Source organism: Aulonocara sp. 'chitande type north' Nkhata Bay, linkage group LG18 (genome assembly GCF_057382095.1).
Source record: "Aulonocara sp. 'chitande type north' Nkhata Bay isolate Kocher_YH1m ecotype deep benthic linkage group LG18, A_spYH_male_GT1.1, whole genome shotgun sequence".
NCBI classification, from domain to species: Eukaryota; Metazoa; Chordata; class Actinopteri; order Cichliformes; family Cichlidae; genus Aulonocara; species Aulonocara sp. 'chitande type north' Nkhata Bay.
Genome location: NC_141361.1, coordinates 27,261,256 through 27,287,312, shown reverse-complemented (window position 1 = coordinate 27,287,312; position 26,057 = coordinate 27,261,256). Strand labels below are relative to the sequence as shown.

Genomic DNA, 26,057 nt, shown 5'->3' with positions numbered 1-26,057 from the left:
ACAGCAATACGGGTTATCAGAAACACAAATTTACTTACAAGGATCTCTAAAAAAATGGTCTTTAAATAATAAATATTATTATGCAGTTTGGCCACTGTGACTTCAACAGGAAGAAATGCAATAAAGGTCACATGAATCAAACTTTGGAAGCTACATATTCCCTGCAGCTAAATCTTTTGGGGCAAAAGGAGCAGACTACCTAACACTGGACACTACATTTTAAACTGAGTGAACATTGAACTATATAAATTACAAATAACAATAAGGTGTCACAACTAATGTCAATATGCTGATCCTGTTTGAAGCTATTTTTCCTTCAGAATGAGGAACTCCTCCTCATTGCAGTCTGCAGGGTTTCATTATCTCAGTTATTGCAACACGTCCAACTTCAGCAGGAGCTGAACTTTAATTTATTGGCTCCAACAGTTTTCCCTCTGAGTTTATTACACACCAGCAGCCTCAATTTACAGTAAAGTGAATGATCGTCTCCGAGGTGAGTTGTGCTCATTTGTATATAAACAACAATAGTCACTTCATTAATTACTCAGAATGATCTATTATCCCAGACATGGAGACAGGACCTGTAAGGATCGTTAACGATAACTGATGTATGTGTTCTTTGTCAACTACACAGAAGATTACACTGAGGTACCGCCAGAAGCTTTCTTGATCCATCCATCCATCCATTCGCTTCCGCTTATCCTTTTCAGGGTCGCGGGGGGCGCTGGAGCCTATCCCAGCTTTCTTGATCATTTCTTACAATATAATGTCAGCATTTAAAACTATTTGTTTATTCTTACAGATTCCTTCCCTCTGAAAATACAGAAATGACCATGGTGCGTCACGTATTCATCTATTTTATTTGTAAAAATGCTGATATTTTTGTTGATATTATTTTTTAATGTGATGACAGGCGGGTCTCAACATTTGCCGCTCTCTCCTGACAGCTGGTGGCGGGGAGAGTGAGCAGGGAGGATGGCTGACACAGCAAGGTCCTCACCCCAGATGGAGAGAAAAAGTTTGTAGTCCAGTATTTTTAGGCTGTTTCTAAAGAGTGGAGCAATGACATTTACCTGCAATTGTTTTTCAGTCCACAGACAGTGCAGTGTGAGGTAAGTGGATAAAAAAGCTTACTTTGTCACTCGTCACTCAGCAACACAGACATGTAATAAACTAAAAAATATCCTAGATAAAGCCATGCTATTAGACTGGAATAAGTAAAAAATAAAAGGAGTAATCAGATATGGCCTCTTCTACCTCACAGCTCTGCTGTGCAAGAAGTCTGAAGGTGTACGAGCTGTGCAAAGCTTTTCATTCAATCATTATGTTCTGTGATATGTTTAATGAATCACACACTGTATGTGTTTCTTTTCACAGCCACCTGTCAAGGACTGATCACTGAAACAATTATAGCGGAGTAAAGTGAAAGAGCGAAAGGCTGGATCATAAAGAAATACATGAAACATGAAAAGATGAAAAAGCAGACAAGGTGGAATTTTTGGCAGAGGAAATAACATCCTGTATGAGGGAGCTGGACGAATGTCAGTCAAACAGAGAACATTTTTGAAAATGTTTTTTAAAAGTTAGCAGAGAGCAGCAAAAAAGTAGAGAGAGACGAAAGCGTCAGAGCATGAAAGAATCTATAAGAAGGGAGCTGTGCACAGAGCAAGACACTGTATATAAGGAAGAAGGGAGAGACAAACTGCTGCATGACCTTTCAGATTTTTATCCTGAAGCTAAATCAAAGCCATCCATACAAAGTAAGTGGAAGGAGATGAAGGAGGACAGGCAGGCAGAGCACAGTGTCGAGCAGAATGTGAATCCACCAAGCGGAGGGCGAGCTGTCCTGTCCTCTTAACTGATGACTCTTTAATGAAGCGTGAGCTCCACTCCCCCCAAATCCAAACAAAGAAACCAGACTTCACTACAACAAAGCAGTGGTACCTCACTGCTCATTGTGACAGCTACAGATTAGCGATTTTATAAAGACGCGTAATGAGATTTTTTTTTTTGCTTGTAAAAGAGGCAACTTAATAAAAGCCAATTACTCACAGACAAGCTGAGAATCAGACTGTTGTTTACCATCTGAGTGAAAAATGAGGTTTCGTCTGCACTGTGTCATCTTGGCAGAAGATGCGTTTAGAATTTATCACCTTTTACAAGACCCAAAGGCTGCATTCACTTCAACCCTTCAATGGTGTAATAGCTTTATTTTTCCTTTTGATCGTCATAGCTGACCTTGTTATTACTGACAGCTTTTTACCTGAAACTTGGCTTCGAATGGAGAAAGTGCAGAAGCTCTTCAATTTGTCAGCTGTCAGTGGGAACGATACTGTGATAAAAAAGGACTGAAAATGTATTCACCTGATTTGATATACTGAACTGCACCATCATAATGTTACATTACACAACAGCGTGTCATGCAAGTAATCATTTGTAGCACATTTGTATACACGGATGTCTCTTTTGCATATATGATAGCAGATAATGTATAGCATCGATTCATCCTGCAGCCAGCTCATGACAGCTTTGTAAATATGCACTCAGCTTATTGTGAAAGCATGTCTACCTAATATAGATGGTTGCTGTTTGTAACGTGTTCCAATTAAACCCTAGAAATCATCATTCAAAATGTAGAGATTTTTCAGAAGCCTGTTTCTAGCCCTTTGATGTGTGCATCCATTCGGCTCTATGTGCTTCAGGTGAGGTCTCAGGCATTAGCACCTGTGTATGTCAGTGTTGGGGGCTCTGATGGTGAGGAAGATAACGCAGTCATTCTGGCTCAGAGCTAAAAAAGACAGCAAAAAAAGCTCAGATACCGTGAGTCATTCTCAGATTCACTGCTTCATTAAACTGGGTTAGCATGGCCGTGTGAACTTGAATTATAGATTTGGTACAGCAGAGAACATGCTTGCTTCTGGCCGACTACAAGATGGGAAACTGTTATTTTCAGTAACGTACATTAGCAAGTAATGAGCTGTGGCATGCACTATTGCTTTATATTAAGTGCTGCTGTGCTCCCTGACTGTTACCTCATCAGTTAAATAAAGCCAGAATAATACGGTAAAATTAAATAATAATAAATATTGGTACTTTATTTTATTTTTGGTATTTTAATATTTTGGTGTCAAATCCCAGCAGATAGTGGATGGTGGGTAGAGGGTGAACTAGTTTGGATGCCATCATAGAGCTAGCACGTACAAAAGACCATTTACAGCAAGCCAGATTTAAAAAAAAAAAAAACTACATGAGTGGATTTATAAACTTGGTATATTTGTCCTTCAAATGGGATTACTGCCAATATTGCACATCTTCACCTTGTTCATATTTCTCAAGGACTTAAACTGTGACTTAGTGAGATTTTGGGAAACTGTGATAGACCTTTCTCTTTTCATTTTGACACACTAAAGAAAAATAGAGTAGAACTACTGAGCTCGTTTCAGTTCTAAAATTATATTCTTGCATTTACAAATAAACCACGATGCTGGAACTTGGTGCAGCCTTAGTTCATCCACTGTCTAAAAAATGGTCATTTTGCTTCTCTCCCTTCAAGCAGCTAAAATGGCTTAAGCCGACTTCTTCCGACTGGTTGCTCCTTGTAAACAGAAGGTTTACACAGCAGGTGAGTGAGGCTGCTGTGCTCACAGCGAGAGCTGTGTGCCTGACACGACCATGTTACGGATATCCTTGATAAACCTAAAACCTAAGCTTTCTGCTCATAGGGATTACTTGCACACATGCTCATGATAAGCATCCAGTCAAACCACAACTGTTTGAGTCTAACTAAGGTGAAGTGCAACTGTTTCCTCTTATTAAGTCTTGGGACTGTGTAATACAGAAAGTAACTGCAACATGGATAAAAATATAATTCTTTAAATCCTGGAATTATCAGACTCTGTTAAGAGTTAAACCTCACAGCAGCTTGCAAATGAAGCAGCTATGACAACAAACCCACTTTTAAAACTGGCAAATCGCTAACAAAGTATAAAAAAGACAAAGGGATCAACAGAGCAAAACAACACACAAATACGTACATACTCAGCATTTATGAAGTCCTTTCTAAACAGCCTAAAGTAAATCTACCAGCAAGTACTTTTTCTTCATAACTAACGATACAAGGCAATTTAAATGATTCAATTAATAGCACGCAGTATAAGTAATTCCAGTTTCCCTACTATAAAGTCAATAAATAAGCCATGCACTGTTATTAACTCCCACAGAAAAAGCTCAATATCTACAAAGTGGTTTGTAGAAGAAAGTTTTCATCAAAACCTCCTTCAGAAAAATATCTATAATCCACTCAGAATACTAAATTAAGAACACAATATTGTGGGTTTAAAGGGGAGAGTTCTACCTGTCTGAACAATCCACATTGTTAAATATGCAGCATTTCAAGGTTCTGTCACCTCATATTCAAAGAATCCCAAAGGAAGAGGAAACACTGTGAATGCCTGTCAGTTTTCAGAAATTTAAAAGCAGAGAGGACAAACAGACATGCAGAATCAAGTTGGTCTCAGCAATATTGCCAGAAATCACCAAGAAGCAAGCATTTCCTTCCTCCCCTTATATCCTAAAAAAGTGTCTCTGGTGGCTGAGAGTGCATAAAATGTCACTGCACTGGTGAGGAAGCAGAGAAGCAGCTGCACATCTGCAGGGGCCAACTTCCATTTTGACTACACATTAATCTAATACAAAAACTGTGAGCCCTGATGCTTCACGTGCTCCTCCAAAGAGTCATGATTCTTTTTTCAGGGCTTGCAAGTAACTAACTCTGTGTGGCCCAAATTTGAATTCTTAATACAGCAGTGTAAACGCTACTCCAGCGTGTAATTGGGAATCCAGTCAGTGAGCCAGAATGATTCTGGCACAGATGTCCGCAGCACGGATGAAAAAATGTCTTAGTTATATACATCTGCAAAGTTGACTGTACATCTGCGAGCACATGAAACTGAAACAGAACATACAGGAGAACTGGGCAGGAGATCTGAATGAAAAACAAGACGAAGGCTTTCTGTGAGTATAACTTGCCTGACTCATCAGGCAAGAGAATAACCGAAGCATGATGTTTTAAGCTGTATGCCGTGCTATGTGTAAGGAAACTGTGTAAAAACTGCAATGCTGTGACTGCTCTCTGCTGTTTATATAATGGTAAATTGTATATCTCTGTCACATCGAAGATTGAATGCAGTCTGTGTGAAATTGCAAGCTTCTGTTTGTTGTTAGACTTTAGTGCAGCCTAATTGACTGATACATGTGACGCTTCTGATTTCAAAGTATAACATGGAAAAGGAATGTTGATCAAAACACGGATGTGATGAGTTTGTTTTTTCATCTTTACCCTATTCAGGAAAAAGAAAAAACACGCTGACTGTTTTTTTCATTGGTTTTTTTGCCAACTGATGTAAATTTCTCATTATAGGGTTGTAACTGTATCAAGTGAATGGCACAGATAAGTACTTTACCAGTGAAACAAGGTTAATGTGACACCTGATACGGCAGCCACTCAAGAGCGGGTTGTTTGCTGTTGGTTAAGATGCTCCGTGCATTTTTGAACAATGTCCATCCTTGAGTCTTTCTTCGTTCCGTTTTCAGAGTGATAATGACACAGCTGGATTTACTCAAGCAGAAAAACAGCTGTGATGAAGAGGCTCTCATTAGCAATCCTTCTGTTCAGGATGTAGGCCTGATCTGACGCTTCTCTTCTGAACATATAATCAGCAGGGCTGCAGGCTGCAGGGTAAGCACGACCTGAAATGCAGGAAGAAGGATGTTTCCCTCTTCCTGCACATGAAGTATCAGTCTAGACTGGCAAAAATAATATATTACAAAGAAATAACCTTTTTATTTTTTGGAACAGGTTTTTGTTTGTAGAGAAAAGCAAAAAAAATGCAACAGCTGATTTTTTTTTTCTATTACATAATCTGAATCCATATGGGATTTCCATATAAATGGCTTTCTTCTCAACCCAGATCCTTATCTCGTTATTCTGCAGCCAAGAGATGAATCCTTCCTTCATTTATCTTTAATTGGATTTCCAATATAAACTTGTTATCCATCAGAGATCCCTTCGTGCCTCCCTCCTCGCATTCAACTTTTCAGCAAGTGACATTAGATGCTCTGCTAGGCTGCTTCATTATTCATCAAACCGACTCACAGCCAAAGAAAAATGTAACAAAACTAGAATGAACGTCCTCTGAAAGATTCCTTTGGCTTTTTCTTTCATTTATTCCACACTCATTTGGATTCACTTTAACACCATCCCTGTCAGGCTCAGGAGGGACTCGGAGTCAGACCGTCACTAAAGTTCACGTTTTATTTACACACACAGACACCAGGTGCGAATATATACAGGTGAGGGGGCACAGGAAGAGGGTCTCCGGGAAGCACAGGCACGGGAAGAAGAGGGCTATGTACAAAATCCACTGAAGCTCAGGTAGCTCGGACTCCGGCTTTAGCTCACCAACGGCGGTCCTCAGGCTGGCGAGAATCGAGTGTTACACAATAATCCAGCGAGGAAGCACTCTCAGCAGCCGCCTTAAGAAGTGAGTGAGATGATTGCTTGCAGGTGTCCGAGCCAGGGGCTGGAGCCGTCATGACTCCGCCCCGGTAGAGCGCAGTGCAGGGGAGAGAGAGAGATGCAGCACAACAAAAACACTTGTAGCCATACAGAGTCAGCCGAGAAGGCACAGGGTCATGACAATCCCACTGTAAATTTAAGGCAGAGTTTAAAGACATAATGCTTGATAAAGGTGGGTAGAATCAAAGTAACACCCTCAGACATCACATCATTATCAGCTTGAACCAATACCAGCCTGCCCCAGTATGTCTGAAAGCTCAGAACATTGTTATTAAAGGCATTGTGTCAGGGTCCTGGGACTGGGCGACCCAGGATCCCTGAGCAGTCATGTATTATATTATTATTATTATTATATGTATTTTGGTATTGCTGCTGCTCTCCTCCATGATTGTAGATGTGAGTGTGTGTGTTTATGTCTGTGGGGATGCTTGGAGGATGGAGCTCAGCCACCTGCAGGCCTGAGGGGTGTGGCCCTGCGGAAGGACTGGCCACACCCGAAGCCACACACCTGCCGCTGATCAGGGCTCGTCGGGGGAGCTACTTAGGAGAGTCTTGGAGCTCCCACCGACGCGGGATCATTGCTTGGGACTCCACGTTAGTTACCCAGTTTAGGTTTTGGTCGTGTAGTGTATGCCTGCCATTGTTCAGTGTCCTGACTGCTGCCGCTATTGTTTCCCGCAGGAGGAGCGTGGAAGGCTTAAGGAGCAGCGAGCACCGGGAGTGCAGACACGGGAGCAGAGAGCACTTGGAGGACACGACACGGGAGTCTGGGGAGAAACACGGGGATTTATTGTTGTTTGATATCACCCTCTGTAAATAAACACTGTCTATACGTAGAGCACCGCGCCTGGGTCCTCCTTCCCCACTCCTTCCACGGTGTGCCATGCCACACCGTGACAGAATGATCCCGCCACTTATGGACCCAGCGGTCTCCGAGGAGAGGCTCAGGAGGGAAGTTATGGATGAAGTGTACCACCTATGTGAGGTGTGGTGGGAGAAGCCAGCGGAAGGTTTGCGTCGCGCCGTGGAGAGGCGGCTGCAGGAGATGCTTTTTAAATTCCCCTGGCTGGTGGACTCCCTTAATGCAGTGGTCCTGGACTTCCTACTTTCCACCCTCCACCTCCACTCTCCTCCTCAGGCTGCCAACCAGCTCGGACAGCTGGTGGATTCACTGCCTGAGACGCCGGCCCCGACGCCGACACGGAAACGACGTTCGCGCCGCCAGCGTTCCTCACCGCAGCTAGATCCACAGACATCTCAACAGCCGGCTGTGGTGAGTCATATGGACAATTCATCGTCACTCACCTCAACTGTTTACTCTGGGGCTATGTTTATACGGTCAGCTGCCCGTCCGCTTTCGGCTCAGTTACCTGCTCAGCAGCCACCTGTAGCTGCGGCACAGCCAGCTGCCCAGCCGGTAGCCAAAGCGCAGCCCGCGGCCCAGCTGGTCGCTGTACCACAGCCTATCGCCCAGCTAGTAATCCAGCCGTCACCTGCTGAATCATCCCCCGCGACATCTACCTCACCGCTTACCGTTTCATCCTGTTCACCGTCCACATCACCCGCTCAGCCATCTTCTCCACCAGCAGCAGCCTCCATTCCACTACCCACTCCAGCGGCCTTGTCCGGAGAGAGCGACCTCACACGCGTCCAACGCCTGATGGACTGGGTAGCTCACACCACCAACACAAGGGCAAGAGTGGTGGGGTTAAACGCCATCGAGGCAATCCTGGTGGGAAATCCCTACCTCGGCCAGCTTAAGGGAGTTTCCGCCTGCCTTTGCACCCTGCATAAGGCCCGGGGGGTAGTGCAAGCTTGGGAAACCACAGACTTCGTCCAGCAGCAGCAGGAGCTCAGCGAGCCGGAGGAGCCCGCACCGCCAGCTGAGGAGCTCAGCATGCCCGAGCAGGAGCTCAGTGAGCCGGAGGAGCCCGCTCTGCCAGCTGAGGAGCTCAGCATGCCCGAGCAGGAGCTCAGTGAGCCGGAGGAGCCCGCACCGCCTGCTGAGGAGCTCAGCGAGCCGGAGGAGCTCGGCATGCCCGAGCAGGAGCTCAGCGAGCCGGAGGAGCTCAGCATGCCCGAGCAGGAGCTCAGTGAGCCGGAGGAGCCCGCTCTGCCAGCTGAGGAGCTCAGCATGCCCGAGCAGGAGCTCAGTGAGCCGGAGGAGCCCGCATCGCCAGCTGTGGAGCTCAGCATGCCCGAGCAGGAGCTCGGCGAGCCGGAGGAGCCCGCTCTGCCAGCTGAGGAGCTCAGCGAGCCGGAGGAGGAGCTCTCGCTGCGAGCGGAGGTGGAGCTCTCACTGCGAGCCGAGGAGGAGCTCTCGCTGCCGGCTGAGGAGGAGCTCTCGCTGCCGGCCGAGGTCAGCGGACCGGAGGGACCTCCACGTCTAGCGCGGCCTCCTCGCCGTCCACGTCCGGTGCGTCCACGTCAGCGATCGGCGCGTCATGGACCTGGTGCCACGCCTCGCTGTTGCTCACCGGAGCAGCGACGTTGCCATCGGACCCGTGGCAGGCCACCAGAACCAGGCCACTCCTTCCCCACTCCTTCCACGGTGTGCCATGCCACACCGTGACACATTGTATATATACAACCCCCATTCTAATAAACTCGGGACATTTGTGAAATGTAAATAAAAACTAAACCATTTGCAAATCTCATAAGCCCATATTTTATTCATGGTAGAAGACAGAAAACATCAGATCTTTAAAATGAGAAAATGTACAATTTCAAGAAAAATAAAAGCTTATTTATAGCCACAAAGTTTTTGTACACTAGAACACAACAAAAAGAAAAAATCCATCTAACATCATTAGCCAACACTAGCATTATAAAATACACTGAATGACCCTGATATGTTACAGTAGAACAACTGATACTGAGCTCATGATCATGAAAACTGCTGCTGCAGTTTGCTCGCCTCTGCTCAAAACCTTGAATAATGAAGCTCAGATTACAGCAAACACAGAAGTGTGATGAAACAAATCTTACTTATAGAACCTTTAAACCCCTCATGGAAAAACGAACCACAAAATTGAATGCATGAAGGCCACGAAAGAAAACACAATGTTTGCCAACGTGAATTGGCCAACACCAACTCAGATGTTTAAATAATCCAACCAGCTCATAAAGACAAAGTGAAATCATCAGTGCACTCCCCAAAAATATGTTCAATGAATACAGTAAGTAACTGAGGTTTCAGGAAAATAGTCACCTTACTTGGAGGAAAGATTATCCCCTTGCTCGGTTATTTCTCCAAAGTGGCAATACTGTATGCAAAACGAGGGCTGTTGAGGACTTTGTTTTATTCACATCTATCATGCAGGTACAATGAAAGAGAAATTTTTTATATGTAGCTTGTAGGAGATGTACTTAGGCCACATGAATAAACACCTTATTTAATAAAAGAACTTTTCATTAACTGGCACGTACCACAATGTAAAAGTGAACACAGTTCCCCATTGATTTATTTTATGCTAATTTATATATTTTTTTATTGTTCTTCTAAGACCTGCACTTTATGTAGGTAAAAAAGAGGGACCATTTTTTAATGCAAAGATCTAACACAAACTTAAAATGAATGTGAATGTGTTATGTTTACATGAAAGTTCAAATAAACTCAAATCAATGATTAATTGTGACAAATAACTGTGATCTCAATATAATTGTTATTATCATTTTGATCATAATCATACATATAAACATATTATGTGCTGATTCTGTAATGTTTAAACTCTAATACAGTTTTATTATTAATGTAATATTACTGAGGATATCATTTGCCCAATGAACAGATTTTTGAAGCTATATTCCGTTGTGCATTTATTCTCTACCTCTTCTTAAGAGCTTATTATGTATGAGTGAGGTTATTTCTGTGCTTTGTCTGATGTTTGACCCCAAGAGAGTCTCAAGCAGCAAGGGGAGAAAGAGAAAATTATCAGTCAAAGACGGAAAACAATTAACGGGCTCAAGCCTCCCACACTTGAGTCCCTGCTTGGATATCGAGTCAACTCACCTTACGCTGTCAGTATCCACGTGTGGGAGAGTGAGACTGGCAGGGTCTACAAGTGAGCCAGCCAGATGTCCCAGGTTCTAACAGCTTGGCAGAAAACGAATCAAGGCCTTTATTGCACTCAGCATCAGACACTGCTGAATACTGAAGTGCGTGGGCGAGTGGAGGCAGGGGGGATAACTTAACTGCCATCACAGCCATGATAACGAAGGAAATTAAAAACTTGAGTACAGGTTTAACAGGAGGCAACACCACAAAGAAGAAGGTGTGATTTAAATGCAGCACACAAAATACCCCCAAAACCCCACTAGCAGTATACTTTGCAAGCCACGCCTTCTTTTTTGCACAGTGCCAATGAGTCTGACTGACGTTACAAGTCGCTGGAGAAGTTTAAGTTAATATTAAAAACAGTGAACTGTTTTTTGTAGTTTTGATGCAATTTTCGCATTGACATAATTAAAGTCCAATATGGCACAAACACAAACTACACCCAAAGTATCCAGAACTATTTCTTCCTCCCAGGAACTCCAAAGAACTAAAAGCTTCCTTCGGGCCACTGACTGCAGTCCCAAACTGCGACATGGAAATTTAGACAAATCAGTCCACTGATGGTAGAATTTTACAAAAACATATAGTCAGAACTTGACTTTCTTTATCTCTTTTTTGTGTCTGTATGAAAGATTGTACCACACATTCTTAGTGACAGGGTGATGGTGGCCCTCTGACAAAACTTTGACAGTCTGGCACCTTCCTTCCAGGCTGTTTGGATGCATTTATTAGCCTTTTAGAACACTACCACTGTGAAACAACCTCTAGTTCTGTGCATTAATTGACTACACTTGGCTTGACTTGGTGTGTACAACGTTCATAAAGTGACCATGAAACCAGCTGTGCTATAAAACTAAGTTGAAACCAAATTTCAAATTGATCTTGATGGTGAATGCTAAATGGTCTGGTTCTTGAATTCAAAGTGCTTTATATTACAAGTAATGTGATCAGCTGAATGATGTCACTTACTGCAAGTCTCCTCTGCCTCATCGGACCCATCCGGACACTCTGGTTCCCCGTCACAGCGCCAGCGTCCTGGGACACACTGCCCATTCAAACAAGCAAACTCTGCTGGGGCACATGTTTTCCTGGCTGCTCAGACAGAGAAGCACAGACAGAGCAGAAAAGAATCAAGACAGGATGTTAGAAAAATAGTTAAAGCCATATATAGTCTGCAGCAGAACTTGATTTCTGTCATGAAATTGGTAGAGTTATCATAATCCCTGCAATTATTCCCTTCATCAGAGATCAGTCTCATCATTTCTTACATTATTCCTGTGCAGTTCTCTATAGTGCATGCTCTCCTTCCAGATATCCTCCACTAATTATCTACACTTTCCCCATTTTCTTGACTTTTATTCATTGCACTGCCTCTCCCTCCGCGTTCTTCCTCCCCCTCCCTCAATCTGCTGATCTCCAAAAACAGTCTAATCTCTCCTTCAGGTTTTCCATCACAGAGCAGTGAAATGGATGTTGATTGCCGAACACTACAAGCTCAGGGAGGTTAAACCTTTTACCTCGCAAACCTGTTTATGATGGAAAGTTACATGCCAGCAAGGCCACGGGCTGATAAACATGTCAGGCGTGCTGAGAATTGGAAATCAAAAATAAACACGAGTCAGGAAAAAAGGCCTGTTTAAGCAAGAAGAAGAAAACTTTCACCAACAGCCGAGAGCTTTTCACTGTTACCATCCAAAAAATTCTCATCAACTTTGTTTAAAGTGTAACGTAAAACATGAACTCTTGACACAGATACACACACACACACACATAAAATAACATTTTTAAAAAGTACTCTCCACTCGTAGCACCTAAGCTGCTAGTATTGCAAGAGAGTCGGATACAGGCAGAGGGCAGAGCCATTCAATTTCCTCAGCTGGACCTGTGCTACAGTCTAATAAATCACTGGCTAAAAGCCCTCAGCTGCGATCTGTGGTGCTGTTACACTGCCACGACTGTTTCAAAGCTGGCTCCAATGTTGGCACTGATGTTTCAAATTAGATATAGCATTTAGAGTTGTCCTGGGAGCTTAAATCTAGCTGAGGGGCTGTAAAGAAATAGAGAAAGATATTTCAAAAGGCTTTCCTAGCAGTGCTCCTACTACTGCAGCTTCTTTCTTGACCTTGGTTTTATTTGCTGTCGTCAAACATTGGGCAAAAAAGGTTTCTCTTGACATTTCCTTCTCTATGCCACAGCTATAACAAACCTTTAGGTCAAACACTGTGAAGGACTTCAACTTCAGCTCCTGCACCACGAGCAATATGCCTGTAGTTCCAATTAAGAGGTAAGATGAGTCTTTAAATTTAAACCTCTCTTTGAGCATGTGTAAATAATATCCTGCTGTTTCCCGGCAAAATGAAATTCCCAAATTGTTGGGGAGCAATGGTAGAGGAGCAAGAGTAACATTTAAACTGCAAGCACATTCCTGGGACACACTGCATTACTTTACAATGTATTGCATCATGTACTGTAACGTAGCATCATGCATTGTATACTGAGCAGTGTGCAATCTGCATGCTCGGTCCTGTGTGTGCACTTTTATGGATGACAACCTGTGAAGTATTATATTATTTAAATTTACCACCAGATGCTGTCTGTGTCCTTTACAAATTCACTTTGGGAGAAAAGGTGGATTTTATCTTAGTGCTGACACTGATATGCACACTTACCGTTGTGCTGAAGAGTGTATGTTACTCAGGATATACTATGGCAGCGCCTGAATATTTCATAGTATTCATTTGTGGGGTAGGTGTTCAATGTTGTTTTTCACAATCCATCAGAGCAGCGTGCAGCAGGTTGACTGCACACCCACCTCAAAGCAGTCAGCTGTCACCAAGAAGCACTTAAATAGGAACCTGCTTGTCTCTAATGTATTGTAATTGTAAAACCTGTTAATTACCCCGTTCTCCAATTTCTCCTGCGCCTATAGTCGGCGTCAAACCAGTAACAACTCAACCCTGCTGACGTTATTAGAGGAAATTATTAAGTGTGTAACAGGGTCGCTCCAATAAACATGCATTTCAGCAGTGAGTGTGTTTATCACAGACCGCTGTCTCATTAACTTGAAAAAATTCTAAATTAACATTCGTTCTCGCCTTTTCTTGCAAAACGTTATGAGCTGACCTTATTACATTACTGAGAGAAACACTCCCCTTTCTCCACGACTCCCCCTCTCTACTGCTTTTGTTCTTTCAACCCTAGGTCATTCCTTCCTTTTTTCTCAGCCTGTGTAAATCCCAGGCCTCTAAGTTTACCACAAAACAAAGCAAAAACCCTTTGATGGTTATTTTTCTTGAGTCGCTTAAAGTGTGCTGGTTTTCCAGAGCGGTGCTTAAGTAGCTTAAGTGACACACGAGTCCTCATTAGTAATGTGGGCTTTCACTAAAGGTGAAGACAGACAATATGTGGCAAACAGGGGATTGTGATATCCTTTTAACCCATCTTCCCCTCAAGTGTATAAACTCATTAGCAGTGTGCGCACATCACTTTTAAAGATGCAAACTGTGTGCTTCCTGCAACACACATGCATATTTCTAAAATATATCATCACTCATGTAGGTTTGGCAGGGTAAAGAAGGAAAAGGAACACACAGGGTACCCACGGGCACAATACAAGCTTTAAAGGTACCACACCTCCTGCGACAGAATAATTAGACTCATAAGATCTTCCCTACAAATCCTCGAAAAAGCCACAGTACAGTGAATGTTTTATTCAGTACCAAGTTGAACATTTTTAACTTCCCAAACAAACCTTTCATTCCTCTGCATTCAAATCTCTGGATGGGTATTAATACCGTGTTAATTAGTCTGACTCCCATGAGATGAACGAAAAGAAAGATGGGGCAGGATGAGAGCGTAAGGCTCTGTGGTATGCTGGTTAAGGGTGTACTTAAGACTGTTTTTGATCGCATGACAAAGTCTTTGAAAATCTCACACTGATCCAGTATGTGGCCCCTCCAGGTCAAGCGTGCCCATGTCATGCAGTTTCTTGCTGAGATGCTGAGCTTCTTACTCAGTACAACTGAGCCTGCGACTCATTTCAGTCAAGGTCTACAGGGGCCATGGTTCACTTGGCAATAATTACTTAGGCCAGCTCATGCCATCTGCTTGGAATGACTTTCTGCTTTAATTAGGAAACATTTTAAAATGTTAGGCTCGTGGGGCGTGGGGACCATGAGGGTGGGCTGAAGGGGAAAGTGACAAGGGAATCAGGAGGTAGGCCATTAGATGGAAAGCTGAGAAATAACAAGTGAATAATAGCGACAAAGACTAATGGTGACAAACAATAATAATACTTTATGGATCCCTAATGGACACTGTTTACTGTATAGGAACAGGCAATATTACTGTACTGCATTTGCCGAAGAAAGCACTTACTGAACTTAAATCCCCTTGACATGAATTACACACAACTACTCACATGCATTGCAGAGCTACACGCTGAAAACAGTACATCTCTTTGTTTAAGTATAAATGGCAGACAATTACACAGAGGCACGCCTCTCGTGCATCTGAGAAAATTCAAAAACAAAAGCAATCCAGTGTCGTTTGATTCTCGTGTTGTGAGCATTACAAATGGGACGTGACACAGGGAGAATGAAGGTGCTGTACAGGGGAGTTCACCCAGCCATGTTATGTCTCCTAGAGGAGGTACAGTGGGAAGGAGCTCTATGCTCTGGCAAACCCACCTGGAACCTCCTCCTCTGAGGCTGATGTTGTCAACATTTCACTGCTCCAGTTCCTTTTCATCTTTCTTAAAAACCATTCAAGTGGATGTGTTTGGCAGGCCTCTATGAAGTATTGGTTTTGCTGTTACATTTGGCTGATGCTGAGCCTTATATGAATAAGATATAAGTCAGTTTGGCTCACTGCTGATGTGACTGATATATGATTTTCCTCAGCGGTGGGGGTGTTAGTGTATAAATTGCAATGAAATATGCTCTATCATGCCTTGAGGAGCTTCTAACAAGCTTTAAACTTTTTATTTTTTATTTTTTTTTGCTTTTAATGTAAGATAGCTACATGGCTAAAAAGATAGCAACGACATGGTTGGTCACTCAACTGGCCCAACATGTTGGCCTGGAAAGGATTTCCCCCCTCTTTGTGTTCCTATTTCAATTTTAAATTTTAAATTCCATCTCCAGGCAACATCTTTTACCTGCAAAACTAATAGTATTTTTGTTACCCGAGTGTCATGTCAGTGCTGTCATGTTAGCATCTCAGTTTAACAAGCTAAAAGTTCGCATAGCTGGATAAATAAGCATTTAGATTTTAGATTCTGAAATTACAAGGCTCATGAGCACTGTTGGCTAATGGCTAACTAAGCTTCATGCAGTTGCTAGCATAGTAATAAACTCTTTCTATTCTCCCTTTAACTCTTCTTATTGTCAATTTCACAAATGAACGGCATGACTATATTGTCAGAATCAGGCCAGATCTATAGATTATCTAGATTAATATGGCATTTGAGACTTCATCTCGTGGACGGCACATTTAGCCACCACCATGTTGTATTTTTTAGAACGACATGTGACAATATTTGGTTGAGCGGGCGCTTCCCAACTTGGCTACCAAGCTGCATCTAGAAGCTGTACAGGTGCAGAGATGCACATATTGGCTAACTAATGCTAAAATACTAACAAAACACTAGAATTTCACTCACAGAACTCACAAAACTGAGTCACAAACTATACCACACAAGCCATGTTATTAGTCAAATCTGCTGGAAAAGCTACAAAATTTAATTCAAGTATCCACATATATGATTTTTAAAGGGCTCCATAGAGGTTAAAACAATTTTAACATGGAAGTCTATGGGGATTGACCACCTTTCGGGGCCAGCCTCAAGTGGCACGTAGAGGAACTGAAGTGTTTGGCGCTTCTGCACTGGCTTCTATTTCAGCCCTATAAGCAGCCCACTGGTCAGAAGATGTTTCACTGAGGCTTGTTGTCATGTAGCAAACATGAGACAATCATCACCAGACAGTCTCATTACTAAAAACACTTGGCTGGTAAAGAAGCTAATCTTTCTTCAGCAAAATCGAGCATGGCAGAGACTTTGTGTTAGAGACCTGACAGGTTCAAAACTGTTTAATATCTGATCTTACTGTGTAAGCGATTTGTATTTTCACATGTACCTCTGTTGGGAAATTGGGAAGAAAAGTGTAGCTTCAGCAGATATGTGATAACATCTTATAACCCCAATTCAAAAAAAGACCAGACACTATATGAAAAAATTTAAATAAATACAGAACTCAAAGATCTGCAAATCTCATGAGCCCATATTTTATTCACAATAAAATATAAAAACACCAAATGTTTAAACTGAGACATTTTACTTTTTCATTGAAATATTAGCTAATTTTGAATTTGATGTCTGCAATATATTTAAAAAAAAAAATGAGACATGGCAACAAAAGACTGGAAAAGTAAGTGGTAATTTAAAAAAATAAACAGCTGGGCAAACATCTTGCAACTAATTAGGTTAATTAGTAACAGGTCAGTAACATGACTGGGTATAAAAAGAACATCTTAGAAAGGACAAGCTTCAAAGATCCAGTTTACAAAAAGCTGGATGTCCTTGGTCTTCATGCCCCCAGGATGGTTTTATGGTCCTGCAAACGCATCTGTTCACATATACTTTTCAGCCAGACAGAGTGGGGAGATGAGTTTTCAACCACCCGAGACTCTCCGGTGCAATTCTCCAAGATCCTGACTGCACGTTGTCGGATGCAGGTGACTTGAGCGACTGCTGAATGTTGACTGATTGACAAGTGGGCTGGAACAGAAAGGGGGGCGACAGCGGAGTTCACCAGAGCGCCACCAAAAAAACTTCAGAAGAAATACAGTATGAAAAACACAGACAGTGGCTGCAGTGCACACTTTTAATAGCTTTTAACACTCGGTTTCACTTCAGCTCTTTATATGTTATAAACTTTGCTTTCCTTCGCAACTGACTGACGTACCAACAACAGCAGTAACATCAATGGCCCAAAGACCGGTTGTAACACATACTTTTTACACTGCTTCCAACTGACAACAGAGCTCAGTGCAGGCAGACGGGCAGTCCCTGGAGTGGAGCGGACAGCGAACGCAGTACCTTTGCTCGACCATATAATCGGCTTCAGGAAGCTCAGCGCTAACAATAAGGCTGATTTTGCCATGGAAATTACTGCATGTGCTCAGGAACCGTTTGTTTGTGAAACACAGCTCACTGTGACATCTACAAATGCAGTTTATGCAAATGCAGGCTCTAACGTGTAAAGAAGAAGCCATATGTGAACATGATCCAGAAATGCTGCTGTCTTCTCTGGGCCAAAGCTCATTTAAAATAGACTGAGGCAAAGTTTCATCATCCAAAGTTGAAATTCTATAAATTTCAGAGAAGAGAAACAGGATGCATATTTCAGCAAGTCAGTGCTAAGCCACATGCAGCTGTGTCCTTCCTGCAGTCCAGACCTTTCACCATGAAATGATACAGGACTGCTGAGAAGCTACAATCCTGTATCACAGAAGAATCGGGCAACATTCCTCTCCCAAAAGTCCAACAGCTGTTCTCCTCAATTCCCAGATGTTTATGGATTGTTGTTAAAAGAAGAGAGGATGCAACACCGTGCTAAACATGGCCTGGCCCAAATCTTTTTTGCAACATGTTGCTGCCATCAAATTCAAAATGAGCTTACATTTTTTAAAAATTGTACTTCTGCTCAGTTTAAAAAATGGATATGCTTTAAGTTTTAAATAAAATGTGCATGAGATTTGCATATTATTGCACTCTGTTTTAATTTAAATTTATGCCATGTCACAAGCTTTTTTTGGTACAGGGGTTGTGCATCTTTAAATACTGGTTCAGATGATTTGTCATTTCAAATATTCACGACCTAAATTTGATCAATTTTGACTATTTTTATTAACATGCATTTATTTGTATGTATTTTGGGATGTTTGAAATAGTAACAATTCAAAATACCAAGTATGAAGTTTCAAAATGTAAACCTTTCTGTGGGGACACGTGGTCGTGTGACTGAGTGAACATATTAATGTGCCGAGTCAAGAGCAGAGCACACTCAATCACTCAGTGATGCTCTGGAGCAGAAAAGCAGACAGCTTTCAATCACCTGACATTCACATGCATAAAAACACACACACACCCGGCCCCTTGGAGAAGAATTATTTTCTTCCTTCTGATTTTTTTTTCACCGTGAAGGATATTAATGACAGCACTTTCATTTTGGGGGCCATGAGAAGCTTAATAGGTAATGCAGTGATAAGCACATTCTCCTGTGGATCAGAAGACAAATGGCCTCATTAGCTCAGAGTGAAGTAGGGGAGTGTTGTCGAAGCAGGAAACATTATGTATCCCGTTAGCTTAAACCAGCATGCAAATGACTAACCCTGCTAAAATTAATGGGATATCATGATAGCATACAAAATACAGCGTAGCATCGACAACACTTGGGACAAGCTGTTCCTGAAATTGTTTTTTCGCAAATAATTTCAGGATTTAATTAGATTAATTCTGGCATTTACATTACCTTTAACTAAGATACATGCCTGTGCAGCGAAACCTCATGTAGCTTGGCTAAGTCTCCTCAGAGCAGCAAACAATTTCTCTTGTTGATTCGATTTATCTGTTGTTATCTGTCAATAGAGGATGTCATTACGTATTTTCTCCTGTCACTCAGGTCTGTGTGGTCAGTGGTGAGCCACTGGAACCAACAGGAAGATGAAAAGCCACACAGGACTAAGCTCTAGCTCAGCACTGGTTGATAGAGTATTGATCCAAAAAAACACAGAGCCAAGTAGTGGCATCTACAGATGAAATCTCCCCTTTTCCCTCTTGTGTGCTGTGCATTTCATCCTTTTGGACAAACTGACCAAATGAAATAAGGTAAAGCCAGGAGAATGGATTGATTACCCCTACCATGACCTACATTTCTGGGCTGCAATTAAAATAGCATGTGATAAATGATGGTTGTTACTATTCAAAGTTATGGTGATTTAAAGCTTCATTATTTGGGTCTAATTGGCCAGAAGATGGGCCTTGAGTTTTTGATTACTGATATGACATTACAACCTGTGGCAGAGGTGTGGTCCCTCACTCAGCTGCAGGGGAGGGGTGGTGCAGTGAGCTCAAGGGGTGGTGCCAGGCAGGTGAGCGGACAGGTGATGGTGATGGCACTGACGAGCTCTCTACTGCTTTTAGTGACACTGGAGTGGAGAGGAAGCAGGCTTCGTCAGGAGGTGTGCGCAATCTGGGAGAGCTGCAGTGCAAGTGTGTGTGCCAATCCAGAAAGTACACGGCTGTACACGCTGTGTGTGTGTGTGTGTGTGTGTGGGTCCTTCTACACAGCCTTTATACCATTCTAAATATTAAGACAGAAGCTGTGATATCTAAACCAACAACAAACATTTTCTTTAAATTTGTAAGGGAATGCCGATCCCCGGGAGAGGAGGCTACAAACACAGGGCGCAGAAAAAGATCCCACAGTATCCTCACAAAATCGCAAACTTTAACTGAAAGCTTAGCGTAATACACAGGAAGGCACCTGGCTGGGCAAACAAAACAACAGCAACAAAATATATATAAAAAATAATAATAGAAGACATATATAGTGAAAAACATGAATGATTTCAAAATAAAACAGGAAATGGTTAAAAACTAAGGGGTGAAAAGAGTTCAGGATTTTTATACAAGAGACACTGAACTCATTAAAAGAAGATAAGCATACAGGCCAATAAGAACCACTTTGTCTGTTTCTAGGCAACTGCTTGTATCTGTGTTGGTTCAGTAATACTGAGAAAATAGTCACATGAAAATAAAGTTTCAGCAAAGCACTTCTATTTTAAGAATGCAGTCTATATTTAATAGATGATCCAATACTTTTATTTAATCTCTGGCAAATTACATTTAATGTTCAATACTCATCACGTCAGTGAAGTAGCACACAAGTGCAATCACACTTGCCTAAAAATTGCACACTGACGGACGAAGTATTGTGAAAAGCGTGAACTCATTTCAGTGCTCAGTTTTAATCGGCAACATTTAAAAAATCAATAAAACTTTGATTGTAGGTGAAATAGCCATGTAAAAATAATATGGCAAGAAAAAGTCATGTCCGATCATGTAAAGACTACCACACATCTATAATTACTAAACTCACAATGCTGTAATGCAGAATGCCGGAGGTAAGGGAGGCTACTTATTGCTGTTCACTGCCCAGCTTTTCTTCTGACCTTGTGTACTGGCCAAAGACTTACTGTGCTAATTATAGCCCACAGCCTCCAAAAAGACATATTTTCTCTCCCTCCCTGTCAGGTCACATTGACACAAAAACCACCTTTATAAGCAAAAGACTGGGCAGCCTCAGCTTAAAAAGCTCCTTAGTCACCTTTAGGAAGCCCGGGAGTGATATTTTTTAGTGAAGACTTTTTAGGTCCAGCTTAGCTAAATCCCTAGAGATTTACCTTGAAGCCAATAGTATCATGGAGCAACATCACACTGAAGTATAGTGGATTGTGCACAAGCATCTGTAAGAAAGCAACAGGACACATCTGTATCTCAGTTTCTCAAGAGGTTTTCAAGCCTTTTTGGAGCTTTTTTTCACGCTCCTGCGACAGTCTGCTGCCTTTTGATCTTCAAGCTCATATATGAAGTATACACGTGGGTGGACAGGCACACTCCCGTGTACACCCTACCACAGAGCTGACACACTGACAAATGTTGCAGATATAACGCATACATTGGCGCTTACAAGACAAGCTTGCCAAGAGAAGCAAACACACAAATATAGGACGACACACATACACACGTACACCAGCGTTCACTGCGTGACGCCTTCTCCATGTGTCTGACCTTCTGTTAAAATCCTTTCTTCCTGTGTGTTTTTCCTGGTTTAGAGACACAAAATATGGTTGATCTACAGCCATATGTCAACAGTTTCATCCTATAACCTGGCACTGTCACTGGAATACACTGTGCCTTTATACAAACTAAAGGCAAGTCCAATTTTGCAGAGGACTCAGCATGTTATTCAGTGAAGCATGAAAAAGTGACATGAGCCGGTAAGATCTTACTGCATTTTAGAAAGCAACTAATTTCTACAATTTGTTTGCAGACACGCAAACAGCACCTACAGGCTCTATTTACACTACATTTATGAATTTATGGAATTTAAATTTTATGTATAAGTTGTAATTTAGAAAAAAAAGATAAGAAAAGAGATCATATCAGACACCAGAAGGTGAATCTAAGAATACAGTTTACACCTTATTTCAGGCTGCACTCTACCTTCTTTGAAAATGGTGTTTTAGTGCTCATCTCATTATGGAGTTAAAACCATTTCTGTACAAGTGGTTCTGCAGTTACACTTGGTGGTACAGGTACTTCTCTCCACTGTGTTCCCTATATTAAATCCAGCAGCCAGCTAATGATTCAGCAGGGAGAACAATCAGACCCCAGGAGTGTCAGAGAGGAGCCCAGAAGACATTACCAGTGAAATATGAAAGACATAGCTTCAAGAGTAAAGCTGCTAGAAAAAGTGATGGGAACCACACAAGAAGAGGGTGTAACGGAGGGAATGAAATGAGTCTGCACCGAGTAGAGAGGAGTACATCTTTGATGAACTACCTTGTTTCATGTGTTGAATGTGGTTTGTGTTACATCAACGTGACACGAATGTCCTGCAGGCAAAGTTTAAATAGGAACCAGCCCCTACTGCTGTCTCTAAGTCCACAGCAAGGGTCAGATTATGCACACTTTTCCACAGTTAGAGCTAGTGAATGCAGCCCCAAATCCTACTTTTATCAGAAATGAGCAGAAAAACAGGAGCCTTCAGAATAAATCTAATCCTACTAGACAGATGGAGTGGCCTCTTGTGTTAAGATAAAACGGTGAAGGCTTAACTTTTGATAAATGGCTGATTCTCTGACCGTTCACACACAGAAACAACAACCTTCGCAAACCATTTAAAAACATTACATAAGCAACCACTGCAGATAACAGTGCAATGTCAAAGAAATGCGGTAAAGCACCTGCTTATTGCGGTAAACTATCTAAATAAGGTGCCCTCCAAATGAACGAAGACAAGCTGGTTGCTGTAGTCTGTCACCTGCCCCAGAGTTTTTGGTTAATAAAGTCTCCCTGGCAGGGAAAACACACAGACACACACAGTTTTAGGACAGGTCCCTCAGCCAAACAGCTGACACCGTCACTGCTGCTCTTCCCCCAGAGCCTCTCCTGCATGCTTCGATAGAAATCAGCACAGCAGCCAGATGCTCCTTCCTCATAGCCTGAAAGAACACAGTCTGCGTAGAGTTCAAACCAAGACCCCGATGAACATAACTTATATAATCTGTAACGGTCATAACCTTTGGTACTGTGTTGAGTCCCTGGCCTTGCATTCCCCATCACAGCCTTATAACAGTCTACAAAGAACTTTTCCTCAGATATGTATTGATCACTCAGCAAACCTCGACTGCACACATAAAATCTTTCTTTGCAATTTTTTGCTTCAAATTAAAACTGTCCACACACCTTAACCTTGCAGGTATTCAGCAAAGGCACAGTACTTTACTATCAGTTGCTAATGGCACAGCAGGGGATTCAGAGGCTTGCTTGAAGGAGATATTCAAGGATATCCCTGCATAGAAAAGGACAGCATTTCATACTCTCCAGTGTAGAGCGAGAATCTCTTATCTTGGAAGTCCACATCTATAAAAACGCAGTCGATCCAGATTTCAAAACTATAACATGAGCCTAAAAAAAGAAGCAGGAAGATTGAGGAAAGTTAGCACAGTGAAAGCAGTTCACTTAGGAACATCAGCACTGCGAGTTTAGTGCTGTAGTTGGATGAGATGAAGAAATAAAAATATATATATTTATCTTCGCCTGAAAACGCGGTAGCAAGCTCACAACAGCCCCCCTGTTGACCCCCTGTCGCTCAATGACTGCGACAGTGCACACGCAACAGCATCATAGTGTTTAAACATCTGAGCTTTAACAAATACCACCAATACAATGCCTATAGTCCAGCACACAGTAACAACAGTACTTCAGCCTTTAAATGCACATCAGAATCACTGTAGTCAGTGTTATCATCAGTGTAAGTAGATACAGTGGCTTTTAGAAATCTGAGAAAAAAGCTGTGATTCAAAAATGAGAGTCTGACCTGCTGAGCAACAATCTGAATGCAGGGTTTTCTTTGTCTTCTTCTTCTTCTTCTGTCTTTCTTTCTCTTGGCAGGTGACAACACAGTATGATCGCTCTATGTACACTAACAAAAAGTCTACGTTGTCTTATTGGAGAAAATCTACGCCCTGACCTGTTATTTTTGTATTCTTGGGTATTTTAAAGCCAAATTAACAATTTTTATCATATTGCTGATAATCTTCCTTCAGCTCTGACTAAATCCTCTTTGGGGGGGGGCTATTCCTTTATGAAGTAAAAAAAATAATCATGGAATGGAAATTAATTAAGTCAATCCCAAAGCAATTTTGCCCTTCACTTGAAGATTCTCCTCTGAGTTTCAATGTGGCTGAAACACAGGAGACATTCCTCTTAACAATCAAAAGTAATTATAACTCCAGGACCAAATGCTATCATTCACTATTAAGATCTGACTGCCACAATTCATAAAGTGGACCTATTGTTCTCAGGCAGATTTGGTAATGGGAAATATTTGCAACCATAACATGCAGCCATGTTAGCCTGTCTGTCAGGCTGTAATTTGGCAAACCAGTACTTTGATGTAAATACTAACCATAGACTAGTATTAAAGATGGCTAAAAAATAAAACAAGAACTTGAATTCAAGTCCCTGCAATAGCCTTTCTGCATATGGGAGTGTGATACCTGCTGTCGTAAAACACCTTCTAGTCCTATAGGACGCTATGGGAAAACAGCCCTGGGCACTGAGCTAAGTAAACACCTGTCTCCAGACTTGTGATTTACTCGCTGTTATCCACCGAGTATGCAGTTCCACAGTCAGCCCTGCTTCACGCTCATCAAATCGCGATGGCGTAGGCTCAAGAGTTCAAAATAGTCCTTCAAAAAAATCAGCGTGTGGCCATGTCTAACTATGATACTGTACCAGTGGTACAGTACAGTATTGTAGTAAGAATTTGGCACATCAACAGAGATCTGAAAATTTTATAGCACTTAAATTCATATCAGTATCCTTGCAGACAATATGATACGGCACAGCCCTAATGCTAGCATGCTAACAATTGTGGCCAATTTTTATAGCAGTCCATGTGTGAGCTGTTCAAGGATTTAAAGTCACAGGATTATCATTTGGATTCATTATTTGGGACAAAATTTCAGGACAATGTATCCAACGAAAATATAGACCAACAGAGCTAAACCATAACTAAAAAAGCTGAAGTGAAAAGAATTTTTGGCCAGATTCAAGTAGTATGATTTTATCCAACACACCAACATTTGTATAAGATCTTACTCTTTTTTTAATGTAACAAGGTAAGTAAGTGATAAGTAAAATAAAGAGCTCCCTTGGAAATATGTCGCCACAATCATACGTAATATTTAAAGTACAGTTACTCATTGTGTATAGTGTTTCTGAATATAAGAAGTGTATGAATAATCTGAGTAAAACAACACTTTAACTTACAGTCAAACGTGTTTATGTGTCTTTTTCAACAGCTCTTAGCTACAAAACTAAAATGCTTTGTTAATAGACCTCTAAGCTTGACTTTTTAGTCTTTTGAGTGATTTAGTGAGATGTTATGCCAAAGCCTGCAGCATGTTTCTCAGAGCAGCACCCATCATTGCAGGAATAAACTCTCTTATTATGTTAAGCATAGCTTCAAGGACACCTTCAGGTTAGGTTTCAGCTATGAGGAGGAGAAAACATTAATTGAGAGCAAAATGATAGGCAGACTAAAGCAGGTGCAATCAAGATTGTAATTTTTCTAAATGACCTATTTCACAGCAGCCAATTTGATAAGAAATGGGGAACACTGGGTAACATTAATCCAGCTTCTGCTTCAATTAGATACAGAACCTTAATGCAGTTTGGTAACGTTTGTGATTGCCCAGTATTTCACTTTGAAAGGGAATGCTGGGAAATCTGTCTATAACATGAAAAGTTGCATCTGGGTTTTACATCAATACAGGATCCAAGTGTAAATAAGCCCCAGAGCTATTTGTTACGGGCATTTGAGTCTCTGATGATTCTCTCATTTAGAATGCGGATCTTGTACTTTATAAATTAATCTACAAAAGCACTTGCGGGCAATCTATATTATTACATTCCTGTTTCCGTATGTCTTTAAAAGCCTTTAGAAGGGATGATGTCTGGTCTCATTAGTCTACTTTCCAGTGGCCTTCCATTAAGCATCTTGAGTTTATAATACTGGATTTAAGAGTAAGTCAAAGAGTGACTTGTCACTCTCGGTTACACAGCAA

At 41.8% G+C, this 26,057-nt stretch overlaps 2 protein-coding genes across 5 annotated transcripts in view; one reads left to right on the top strand and one right to left on the bottom strand.

The window, feature by feature from the left end:
• The window catches only part of LOC147308810 (low-density lipoprotein receptor-related protein 8-like), an 87,739-nt gene that overhangs the window by 46,351 nt on the left and 15,331 nt on the right, over positions 1–26,057 (bottom strand). For all 4 annotated transcript variants that reach the window (XM_086272554.1, XM_086272552.1, XM_086272553.1 and 1 more), the window contains one exon: positions 11,604–11,726. In XM_086272554.1, the coding sequence (XP_086128680.1) occupies positions 11,604–11,726 (123 nt within the window). The remainder of the gene's footprint in view (positions 1–11,603; positions 11,727–26,057) is intronic.
• On the top strand, positions 6,976–9,149 carry LOC147308811 (uncharacterized). Its single transcript, XM_086271499.1, has 2 exons — positions 6,976–7,967; positions 8,064–9,149. Exons 1-2 carry the CDS (start codon positions 7,461–7,463, stop codon positions 9,147–9,149), a joined length of 1,593 nt encoding a protein of 530 aa, XP_086127625.1. The 5' UTR covers positions 6,976–7,460.